The sequence below is a fragment of the Myxine glutinosa genome, chromosome 5 (genome assembly GCF_964187855.1).
Source record: "Myxine glutinosa chromosome 5, kmMyxGlut1.1, whole genome shotgun sequence".
Classification (NCBI taxonomy): Eukaryota; Metazoa; Chordata; class Myxini; order Myxiniformes; family Myxinidae; genus Myxine; species Myxine glutinosa.
The window spans coordinates 165,838,502-165,850,967 of record NC_136265.1 but is presented as its reverse complement, the minus strand read 5'-3'; the positions used below and the strand labels follow the sequence as shown (position 1 = coordinate 165,850,967).

Below are 12,466 nucleotides of genomic sequence, written 5' to 3'. Positions count from 1 at the left end.
GCTCCTTCAATGTGTATGTTTCTATTACCGAGATGTTAGAAACCACGCAGATATAATGATAACCAGAGTTTATTCTACACTGACATGGGTCAGCAACACATCAACAGTGAGTCAGTCACATAAATGACATGAAACGCTGTCATGTAGTTAACCCACACAATTCACAGTTAACCCACAAAACACACCCACACCATGTAGAGATGAGGTCGCTCTTATATTTCAGCTTGCTCTGGTGTTGCCTCACTGGTGAGCAAACAGGACCAGTTTGCAATATTTTTTCCTGATGCGCTCTTCCTTCATGTCATCATCGAGTGTTCTCACAACATGATGGAAACGTATCTTGCTGTATGATTGTGATACAGAATGTATTAAAGCAAACACATGGTTGCTGTCTGCCTCACAGTCAAACATGTGCCGATCCAAGGAAGCAAATGTAGACCGACCGACCTCAGAAAGGACAGAAGTGGAAATTGCCACTCTTATCCCACTTTCACGAGGCATTTTGCCATTGCTTACAGCCAGGAGCCTCTTGACACAGCGTTCAGTCGCCTCACAGACACGAACAACACTGTGCGAGGGAACTATGAGGCCACCCCTGTTCTTGGTAACAATCAGGCTGTACATTGGTGTGGTTTGCCATTCTTCGTTGTTACTGGTCAATGCAGAAAGACATTGGCTACACTTCAGAGTCTTCCTCACCATCCTCACCACATAGCCGGCAATATAGCCAACACATGACTCTGTAAAGATGGAAAGTTGCTCAAAATTTGGAATATCCGCATAGTCGTGGTCCTCTTTTGCCGGCGATCTCAACTCCAGGTCGTATCGTCTGGCCACCAACATGTCGTGACTCTCGTCAGGCACAGCCTGCTTTGCAACGCACTTGAAGGAAGCCGCATTCAGGATTCTGGTTGAGTCCTGTGCAGAACAGTTCCCACTTGCAGACTTGATGTCATGTCGCATCAAGAGGCGCTTATATGCGGCAACAAACTGCCGGGCCGTTGGGTTATTCCCACTTCCACATGCAATGCGGACCGCTCCAAAGAAAAGTTCAATGTGGTCTTGGCTCATTTTGTACGTGAGCAGGTATCGCAGGGGAGATGAGGCAGGTTTGACATATGTGAAATACAAAATTTTGACACTCTCTATGCAGATCATGAAACCAATGAAGGGGGTTTTCAAACGCGTATTGGTCATAACTTGACCATTCATGTTTTTGATGTTGGACAAGTAACTGTAGGCAGTATCCAGGAATGGCAGGAAAAGTCCTTCTCGTGATGTCATGAGTGGTGCCTTGTAGTTTCGTGCCAATGGATTGCGAGAATTTAGAATGTCAAACAGTTTGTCCAATGTTTCAATGTATTGGCAGGTAGCCTCACTGCCCTGAAATTCTGATAGTTGCAAAGTGTCCCTGCAAAACCGAATTGCATCTGCCACACTAGTGCTCAATGTCTGAGCAGCTGTGTCCACCTTCATGACATTGCTCTTCCACTCGATGTGTTTCCGGGAGAGCTTATTTCCCAGACGCAAGCCTTCCCTCTTCTGCAGATCAAAGAGTGCCTGGATGTATTTCCACGCGATGACTTTTTTGTTGCCATCCTCCATCATTTTCATGGATCCAAGACAGTTTCTTGCAAGTTTAAGCATGTGACATGCATCGAGTACAACACAAATTTTCTTTTCGGGATTTGCTGGGTGGGGAAATGTTGGTTTCACATTCTGCGGCGTGATGTCGGCACCTAGCTCACGTAACATTGTCAAATGAGCGGACGGTCCATCGCAAGTTAAGGAAACCACCTCTGCACCGATACGCAGACCGTTGTGAGATCAAACACGGACGCAGACACAATCGGCTTCCCAATATGGCCGCCAAGCAACTTCCGCTAGCTTCAGCCGACAGCCGTCATTGGCTCTCCAGTTTATTATATACCTCCGTGCATTCACCGATGAAATGTGATTCCTCTTCTTCATTCAAATCGCCCGCTGCGGTTTTTATGGGTGGGGGCGGAGATGAGATCACTTCCGCTTAGTAACGGCGTCACGTGCCCTGGAGCGATGAAAACAATCACGCCGCGCGCTTGCAGTGTGTGTGCTTTGTGCTTGCAGACTTGCGCAGGAAAGTGCTAGATTTTGTGTTGTTGCAACGGTTTAACTTACGACTTTCGTCACATACTACTGGCCACTTATATCAACATGTCTTACAACTATTTTGACAATCTTCCAAGCGAAGCTAAAGAGAGATACAAGACCAAATTATCGGCAATTGGCCTTGCAATTTGTCCGTACCGGTTACCGGCAAGTGCGTGGATCAACGACCCGACGGCCTGGCCGGATGTTCAGTTCGCGGATGTGTACATGGACCTCACGAGCACACATGGTATGAAAGTACATCCGGGTACTTTCACCCTCTGACACCTGACAACCAAAGGGCCGATGAAAGCAAACACGCAGAGCAATGCGTGCGTACATGTTTATACATGCGCGATACACACAACAGTTACTTACTTATATTTTCAGTACGGTAGCTGTGATGTAATGAAAATACTAACTGAAGTTAAAAGTAAGTTTATATTTAAACTTACCCAGCCATGCAAGTGCAGTGGGCCAATTGCAAGGCCAATTGCCGATAATTTGGTCTCGTATCTCTCTTTAGCTTCGCTTGGAAGATTGTCAAAATAGTTCTAGGACATGTTGATATGAGTGGCCAGTAGTATATGACGAAATTCGTAAGTTAAACCGTTGCAACAACACAAAATCTAACACTTTCCTGCGCAAGTCTGCAAACACAAAGCACACACACTGCAAGCGCGCGGCGTGATTGTTTTCATCGCTCTCGGGCACGTGACGCCGTTACTAAGCGGAAGTGACGTCACTCCGCCCCCACCCATAACCGTAAGCAGCGTACGATGGCATTTCATCAATCCTGTAATAATGCTTTTTCAACCCTGGAACAGATTAAAATCAATTCGGAATGGAATAAAATAAAGTGGGAAGGTGGAATTTTCGTAGGAAATATGCTGATAATTAAATTCTTTAAATTCCCTCTAATTTAATATTAAATATTAAATAAATTAAATATTCTAATAATAAATAATAATATTAAATATTAAATAATTAAATTAATTAAATTAAATATTAAATAATATTAATATTAATATTAAATGTTAATAGTAATTAAATATTCTTTAAAAATTTAAAGAATAGGAAAATAGGACTGCGTTTACTTTTTCATGGCTGATAATATAACATGGATCTGCAAAATAAATTGGTATATGAATACTTGTATACATACGTACCATATTTGTGGTCAAATGTTGGTTTTGTTTTGTTTTTTCATTCCACATGGCACAATATTCTTACTGAAGTGAGTACCATTGAAAATAAATTGCATCCATTTATCAAAGAATCATGGAAGAAGTTTCGGGAACTGAGTGGCGTGCTGATGAGGAGGGTAGTGTCGTTTAAGCTGAAGGGAAAGGTGTATGCTGCATGTGTGAGAAGTGTTATGATTTATGGGAGCGAGACATGGGTCATGAACGTAGAGCAGCAACGAAGGTTGGAAAGGGTGGAAATGCGAATGGTTCGATGGATGTGCGGAGTATCGTTGAGAGAGAGGAAGACAAATGATGAATTGCGAAAAATGATGGGAATAGAGCCTGTGATTGATGCTGTGAAGAGGAACAGGTTGAGATGGTTTGGTCATGTGTTGAGGAAGGATGAAAGTGACTGGTTGAGAAGAGTGATGGAAATGAATGTAGAAGGAAGTAGAGGATGGGGAAGACAGAGAAAGACTTGGCTAAAGATGGTGGAAGAAGAAATGCGGGCAAGGGGGTTAACAAGGGGAGATGCAGAAAATAGGGCAAAATGGAGAAGATTGTCATGGGGACCGCAAGGCCCATGCTCTAGCAGGGAAAATGGCCTTAAAATGCATGTTGTGTTGTTGTTGTATCAAAGAATCAGAATCAGAAGAGTATAGTGAAAACAAACTTCTGAGTTATACTTCTGGGCAGAGAAACATGATGGTCATAGTAAATATTTTTGTTATTCTCCTCCAAAACGTCAGGATATTGCCAAATTATGATAAATTATAATTACAGAATATAAAATAGCAACATGTGTACACTGTATAATGTGTGTTCTATAATCTCACTGGTGCTTGAACAAAATCAGTTTGGACATCTGCTTCCTGACTTTCTCTCCGGTGACGGCTTCCGTCTCCTTTTTCCCAAGATGACAGAGTTTGATTCGACAATAACAAGAAGCCGCTATCTTCACGAGGTTGTGAATATGATTATCTTCCACTGCAGTTTCAAACTGGTGTGAGTGCACTTCAGAAAATAAGTCCATATGAACAGTATTGCTCATAACAGCCATGGATACTGCAGCTGAAATTCCGGATCCTTGAGGAAGATTCCCATTTGTCGTCTTCAGTAGTCGTTGAAAACATTTCTCTGTTTCCAAGCATGTGGCAATGACGCTTGATGATGCTTTCTGGAGGCCCCCGTGATCTTTCATCCTCAAGAAATTATGGCAACTACCATCTGAAGTAGTAAGTGCTATAGCACAAGACATGCAGTCGATTCTCTTCATCATGCAAACTACATAGCCAGTGATGTAGCTAACAGCCGCCTCTTTCTGGGGGAACCAATATGGCGACGAATCTACTTCCGGTGACTTCACAGCGAATGGACCGATTAGCGTTGATTTGGCGTCGAGCGTCCAATCCCAGTTAGTATAGAGATCAGTGGGAAAAATAGAACGCAGTTTCATTTAATAATAATAATAATTCATTTATTTTGTATAGCGCTTTTCCAGAAGCCCAAAGGCGCTTTGACAGAGTGGCAAACATAATGCATAACAATACATGAAAACAACAATTGCAAAAAGACAAGAATCAATAGGGAAATATTTAAAGCAAAAGGAGGGAGAAGGAGAAGAGATAGTCAGGGGTTAAATGCTGTGGGTTGAATGTTGAATGCAGTGTTGAACAGGTGGGTCTTTAGTGATGTTTTGAATGTGGTGAGTGAGGAGGAGTCTCTGATGGTGTGAGGTAGTGAGTTCCAGAGGGTGGGAGCAGCGATGGAGAAGGCCCTGTCCCCCCAGGATCTGAATTTGGTCCGGATGGAGGGGGTCAGGAGGTTGGTACCAGCAGAGCGGAGGTTGCGGGTGGGAGTGTGTCTGGAGAGGAGGTCAGCCAGGTAGGATGGGGCCAGGTTATGGAGGGCTTTGTATGTCAAGAGGAGGATTTTGTACTGGATTCTCTGGGGGATGGGGAGCCAGTGAAGCTTGTAAAGGACGGGGGTGATGTGGTCACGGGTCCGGGAATGGGTGAGTAGACGGGCAGCGGAGTTCTGAATGTATTGGAGTTTATTGGTGATTTTTGAGGGTGAACCATAGAGGAGGCTATTGCAGTAGTCCAGACGGGAGGTGATGAAGGCGTGGATGAGGGTTTCTGCAGCCGTGGAGGAGAGGGATGAGCGGAGACGGGCAATGTTTTTCAGGTGAAAGAAGGCTGACTTTGTGATCTGTTTAGTGTATTTGTCGAAGGAAAGGGTTTGGTCAAAGATGACGCCAAGATTCCGGATGTGAGGGGAGGTGGATACTGGGATACCGTCGATGTTGAGGGCAAAGTTATGGGTGGATTTTGTGAGCGTTTTTGGGCCAATGATGATTATTTCAGATTTATCACAGTTAAGCTTGAGGAAGTTGATTTGAAGCCAGGATTTTATTTCAGTGATGCAGTTTGTCAGGATAGAGTGGGTGTCGGTGGAGACGGACTTGGTGGAGATGAAAAGCTGGATGTCATCGGCGAAGCAGTGGAATTGGAGACCATGACGGCGGATTAAGTGACCGAGCGGGGACAGGTAAAGGATGAAGAGGAGGGGGCCAAGAACTGAACCTTGGGGGACACCTTGGGGGAGGGGAGCAGTGGACTTGGAGCAGTGGAGGGGAGCAGTGGAGCAGTGGACTGAACCTTGGAGAACATTTAATGGACTTTTTACTGTATTAAGTGCCCTCAAGGCAGAAACATTGGCGATAACGCGCAGGACGTTTCAAAATGGTGGTTCAGAGGGCATGAATATTTAACATAGAATTTATAGAACACCTTAGAATCTTGAGAAAAAAGGCCATGGAGAAGGGTCTTTCCAACTCCTGTTATGGCATTTTCATGATCTATATTCCCCATTTTGGATGAATCTTGATATTCCCCAACGCTGAGGCATGATGTTCAGCATTTAAAAGTGGGCTGCTAGGATGGCCTCAAGATAGGCACTCACCTCTCAGCTGTCCAGCCTGGGTTTGCGTCCCAACCCAGCTATAAAGTCATCCCGGCATTTCACAGGTAGGCCGATTCATCAGTGTGCCATCCCTCAGATGGACATTAAAAGGGTGTACCACCTGTGGCATTAGTTAGTGGATATTAAAGACCCCACAGTGTCCTTCGTGGAGAGTAGGCGACTTATCACCGGCACCATGAACAAATTCCTGCTCGAACCTAAAGAGGACACTATCAGGAGCACAGCCACACCCCGGCCAATGATGCTACCCGCAGCCATGTGCTGCATATGACAGAAGATTTTACATGTTGCCGAAAAGAGACTTCTGTAATGGCCACAATTATTCACACGTTCTTGTGGGATTGGCTAGGTGGGCATGGAGGGCTGGGGAGTGCTTTGGGCCAAAGTCCTTCATGAACTGGGTGACCAGGCCTGACGTTTGACCAGGTAGTTAGGGCAGGAACATGCGTACCTGTATGCTCTAGGACTAAGCCATCCTGCCAGACCATAGAAAATAGTGACTCGGTCATATTGATTGCTGTGGAAAATCAAAAAAGACAAACCATTTTTTTCATGGAAAAGAATGTACTGTATTTCGTTTTCACAACTAACATACAATATGTCCACACAAAAAAAAAAACAAGCACTTTATGAGCAGACGCACAAATGAGTATGCACTTTTGGGGAGCATTACTCGAGTTAGCGAGACCAAAGGTTGATGCCATTTAATTCGCCACTTATTTACACTTGCTATCTCACTTGACAAAGCCAAACTCGGGTTTTATGTTGGGGTTCACAATAACAAAATGAAAGAATTTCCCCATCACTGCACAATCATTGAATAAGCCAAAGCAACCAGAGATTAATGACGATGGTGCAATTGGAGGTGAATGTTCATACTGTAAATGACAGGTTTTAAACTCACTGTAGAGCTGTGTAATAGGGACCAGGTGACCATTTTGTGTGAAGAGCCATGCTCAAATGAGCAGCCGCTCAATAGCCAGCTGCACAGCTTGGATCTGCGGTTTCAGCTGCGAGCCTTCCTTGATGACAACCGAGCAGGCAATGACTGGGCGGGAGACACCGCACGCACGTCCGAGGGACTGCTTTGAGCGCACGAACACGTAAGGCACGTTCTTGTCTTCGCAGAGCAATGGCAGGTGCAAAATGATCTCCAAGGGTTCTGCATCTGCAGCCATTACAATAAACTCTGCTTTACCACGATTCAACATTTTTGTGGCTGCGTGGGAAGAAATGAAGGATAAAAAAGAAATGGTTAGGAGTTTTAGCTTTTCTTTAACCAGGAATCGATTAAAATAGCTCACCACAAACAAAATGGCACTTCTCTCACAATCTCTTAAGAGAAGCAAATTTAAAACAATATGAGAAAATTGTAATGAAGCTAAAACTCAATTGTCTCAAAAATAACCAGCTTTGAAACACAGGCCACAAGGAGGTGATGGAAACACACCTTCATTAGCACCTTTACGAAGCTGTTTATAACTGCAACCCTGTTGTACCAAGTCCATGATAGTCTTGGTAAGCTGTGCATCAGCCAATGGGTAGGCCTTTGGGTTCACGTCATCTGTCTGCAACATAGTGAATGAAAATTAGCAAAGCTGAGAGGCCAGAAAAAACTAAATTATGTGTATTTTTGTATTCTAGAAACACACAGTCCCCAGGGAGCCCAACCAAATGCTTGTGGCCCCAACAGGGGGGGGTGGGGAAGCGAGGTGGAGTGGGGATAGGGGATAGTAGCAATGCCCCCTATTCTGCCGCAGTGGTCAGGAAACCATCTGCACTGTGGCACATGTACAGGCAAAAATCATGAGTCGTCGTCTCCTCCTCTTAAGGGGTTTGGGGGAGTACACAGACTGAGTGAGGCCTGGTAGGTCTCCATTCCATCTCCTGAAACCCACCCACAAGTGGAGATAGCAGTCAACACACAGGAACACACACAGGAACACACACAGGAACACACACAGGAACACACACAGGAACACACACAGGAACACACACAGGAACACACACACACACACACACACACACACACACACACACACACACACACACACACACACACACACACACACACACACACACACACACACACACACACACACACACACACACACACACACACACACACACTCCTTATGTAATATAGGAGGATGAAGAATATATGATCTTGGAAGAGTGGCCTGGTAGAGGGTACATGGACAATGAAGTGACAGTGGAGCAATTGGCAGCAACAACAAGCAACACAATAAACAAAAAGGGGAGGGTTTAACGTGGGTAGATTAGGTCATGGGAAGGGATGGAGGATGCCCTGAGGTGGCTGTACTGTACTGTGGGAAGAGTGGGATTCTTCAATCTTCAACAAACTCCCCCACTCTATTCAATCCCACTCCTCTCTCCAGGTCTTTAAAACAGCTGTTCTCCACCATCTCTTATCTTCCCCCATCCAAAACCTTGATCTTTTCTACCCCCGTTAATTCACCCCAGATCCACTTTCTTGAAATACCGACTTCTTTCCTGGAAGTCCTTGCAGTGTCCATGTGTTTTATACCTTTCCCACCCCCCCCCCCCACCCCACCCACCTTCCCCCCCACCCCCCCACCCCACCCACCTTCCCATGCCTCCTTCCCCCAAGTCCTCTCCCTCCCACAGATCTCCCAATGTCCCTGTTCTCTACTGTTGTAGTCGTGTGCTTCCCCCTTCTCTCCCCATCTTGTCTCCCACTCCCTTTAGTATATGTTTTATGTGTCCGTTTTATTTTTTTGTGATTAATGTTAGCTTACACGAGCCTCGATCTTGTATACAAAAAAAAACAAAAAAAAAAAAACAAAGGAGTGGACGTGTGCAGCAAGCATTGAGCTTGGAAGCTCAACAAGGAGGGGGTTCATGAAAGAATAGGTCCAGGACGCAAGATAAGAAGAAGCAGTAGTCCCCAAAACCATCTGCAATGACAGCAAGCACGAAACCAAGTATTGTGTTTATACTTTCTGTGAGGTTTGGATTCCACAGAATCCAGCAGAGACAAGTGTGAAGTGTAACTGACATATTCTCAAAATAGAAAAACAGTAACCAACTGAGATAACCAAATGCAACGGTCTTGGTAAGCCGCAAGTTCAGATTTACCAAGAGAAGACTTTTCATGGCAGAACAGACTGAAAAGTCTAGCTTAGATATATGGACTGCTCGGGAAAGGTCATGGGAAGGTCATGCCCAGATATTCAAGAGAATGAACCTCTTCCAATGCATGAGAAAGTAAGTAGACACGTCTGTTCGCTAAGCAACCCAAATGGAGGCTCCAAGATCAAGCCATTCATGAAAAGTGTAAAGACTTATCAGCTGCGGTGATGGATCCACAACTTTATAATCATTGAAAGTAAACTTACTAGCGTGTAATTGACTGGATCTATTTTTGCACTCGTGGAAGGAGGTTATGTTTTCACCCCTGTATATCACTTTGTTTGTTTGTTTGTGAACAAAATATCTCAAAAAGTTGTGGACGGATTCGGACGAAATTTGGCACATTTCAAATCTGGCCTCCAAAGCCAGTCGCCGACTGGGCATCCTCCATCGTGCGAAGTCCTTCCTTGGCACACCTGAGCTCCTCACCACATACAAGGCTTTCATCTGCAGCTCAATGGCATACTGCTCTCCCCTCTGGGCTGGTGCTCCTGTCTCACACCTAGCTCGTCTTCACGCTGTTGAAACCAAAGCGTTCAGAATCATTGGAATCTCCCGCGATGAAGCTAACTCCGAGGGCCTTTCACTCACTCACCACAGGCAGGTTGGTGGTCTTTCTGTCTTCTACCGACTCCTCTCCGGCCTTGCCCCCCCAGCCCTCTCTGGGCTCTGTCCCCCAAATATTCCTAAAGGTCGCACAATATCTGCCTGCAACCCTCTTATGGTTAAACTGCCAAAATCTACTCTCTGCTCACCTTCACTCCTTCATTCCTCTTTTCTCCCGCCTCTGGAACAAACTCCCCCACTCCCTTCAATCCCACTCCTCCCTCTAGGTCTTTAAAACAGCCGTTCACCACCATCTCTTATCTTCCCCCATCCAAAACCTTGATCTTTTCTACCCCCGCTAATTTCACCCCAAATCCTCTTTTTTGAAATACCAACTTCTTTCCTGAAAGTCCTTGGTGTCCTTGTGTTTTATACTTTTCCCACCCCCACCCCCTTCCCACGCCACCTCCCCCCAAGCCCTTTCCCTCCCACACATTCCCGATGTCTCTCACAAATGTTGTGTTTATGTGCTTCCCCTTCTCTCCCCATCTTGTCTACCGCTCCCCTTGTTATATACTTTGTTTGTTTGTTTGATTTGTTTGTGTGATAAATGTTAGCTCTTTCAAGAGCCTCGATTATGTATACAAAAAAAAAAGATGATGTAGCGTATGTGACAACGATGAAATGATTAGATTTTGGTGAAGATCCGGATTCGGCTACTAGAATTTTTTGAAGTGATCTTCCATCGAGAGATAGGGCCAAAAATGATATATAGCAGGATATCTCAAAAAGTTATCCCGGTGTGTACCCCGGTTTAGAATAGGTACACCGTATCCCTGCGCATCGTAAGAGGCGACCACGGGTTGGCGCCAGGAAGGGCATCCGGCCATAAAAACATTGCCTCAAACAGGGAACCACGATTGTCATGGGGCCCGCCAGGCTAACCCCCGGGAAAAATTGCCTTAAAACGATCATTCATGTTGATTTCATTCATCTCAAAAAATTATGGACGGATTCGGACGAAACTTGGTGGAACAGTTTGGTGTCTGACAGGGACGATTCGATTTGATTTTGGTGAAGATCTGGATCCGGATCTGGCTAGTATAATTTTTAAAGTGATTCTTCACCATTGAGTGATATGGCCAAACAGGCAGAGGTATGCTCTCTACTGAGTGCCGTTCTAGTTAGGTATTGCAGTGATGATGGCCGACTTATCAAACAGTTGGAAATTGGCCCGATGCGAAAGACAAGCTGAAGAGAGCACAAGGAGGATAATCAAGAGCAGCGGGATTTTAAACCATGGACACCAATGCCATCTCAACCTATAATAGGCTGGTCAAATGTGTCCAGGAGACAGTGGTGAGGTGGGAACGGTGCAGGATTTGGTGTGTGTGTGTATGTGTATGTGTATGTGTATGTATGTGTATGTATGTGTGTGTGTGTGTGTGTTTGTGTGTGTGTGTGTGTGTGTGTGTGCTTCAAAAAACAAAGTTCACACATTGTGTCGTCTCGAGCATAATCTGCAACGAAGCCTTTATGGAGAGTGAAGTGATGAATGTGGAGCACACAGAAGAGACAGATGTCAACTAGCAGGATTTTGAGGAAATAGACTGGATTTTAAACGGTAGGACATTGTATTCAATGCATGACGTCCATGGAATAAGTTCTAACTGGAGCGAAGTCCATCGAGTGCCATCTCAAATCCCAGGTCTTCCCACCTAAAGCAATGTTGAAAGATGGCAAAAAAGTTCCACCAGGAATGACCCGATATCAAATTGAGTTAATGTTTCCCCGTTTTGACCCCTGCAATCCAAAGTCCACGCCCCTTGAGGCCTGAACCAGGATTCAAATCCCAAAAAAGCGTTAAACATTTCATGCTTCCCCCAATGTTTAGTACATGTACAAAATTTCATTTTTTAAAAAACATTCTCAAAATGTGGCTGTAATTGCATTTTTTGGTCGTTGACCTTTGAACCCTGACCCAGGGAGCGGGGCCAAAATGATGCCGATCTTGCACCTTCGTGCCATGTGTGACTGGATAGGCCTTGAAGCACAAATGGAAGTTTTAACCGTGCAAAAGGCAGAAAGCGCTCCTCTTCGGAACATAAATAAACAAAGCAAGTTACCTACCATGATTAACGGCTCGGAGAGATATCGGAGGGAGATTCTTGAAGATGTTCCGGCAAATCCTCTCAGCTGAACGCCTCACGGAGGAATGTCGCACACAACTCACAACACAAGTCGCAGACGAAGGAAGTGACGACACGCCCACGTTGTGTTGTAATCACGACTTTTAAATGGAGTTAGCTTTACGTACTGAAATTATTACATGTTCAGCCCTTGTTTGTATTTTCACTCCGTTTTTGGAGCGTAGTTTATAAATACAAACTGCAATAATTAAAACGGTAAACCACAGCCGAGCTAAATCGACCAGGTATATACAACGA

At 44.9% G+C, this 12,466-nt stretch overlaps 1 protein-coding gene across 2 annotated transcripts; it reads right to left on the bottom strand.

The window, feature by feature from the left end:
* Window positions 1–6,989: 6,989 nt before the first annotated feature.
* Window positions 6,990–12,274, bottom strand: SNU13 (small nuclear ribonucleoprotein 13). 2 transcript variants are annotated; one of them, XM_068115671.2, is made up of 3 exons: window positions 12,150–12,274; window positions 7,750–7,867; window positions 6,990–7,518 (listed from the first exon to the last, which is right to left on the bottom strand). In XM_068115671.2, exons 1-3 carry the CDS (start codon window positions 12,150–12,152, stop codon window positions 7,256–7,258), a joined length of 384 nt encoding a protein of 127 aa, XP_067971772.1. In that variant the 5' UTR covers window positions 12,153–12,274; the 3' UTR covers window positions 6,990–7,255. The 2 variants fall into 2 exon arrangements, with proteins under 2 accessions (XP_067971772.1, XP_067971771.1); XM_068115670.2 differs by lacking the exon at window positions 12,150–12,274 and having other exon boundaries at window positions 7,750–7,876.
* Window positions 12,275–12,466: the final 192 nt, after the last annotated feature.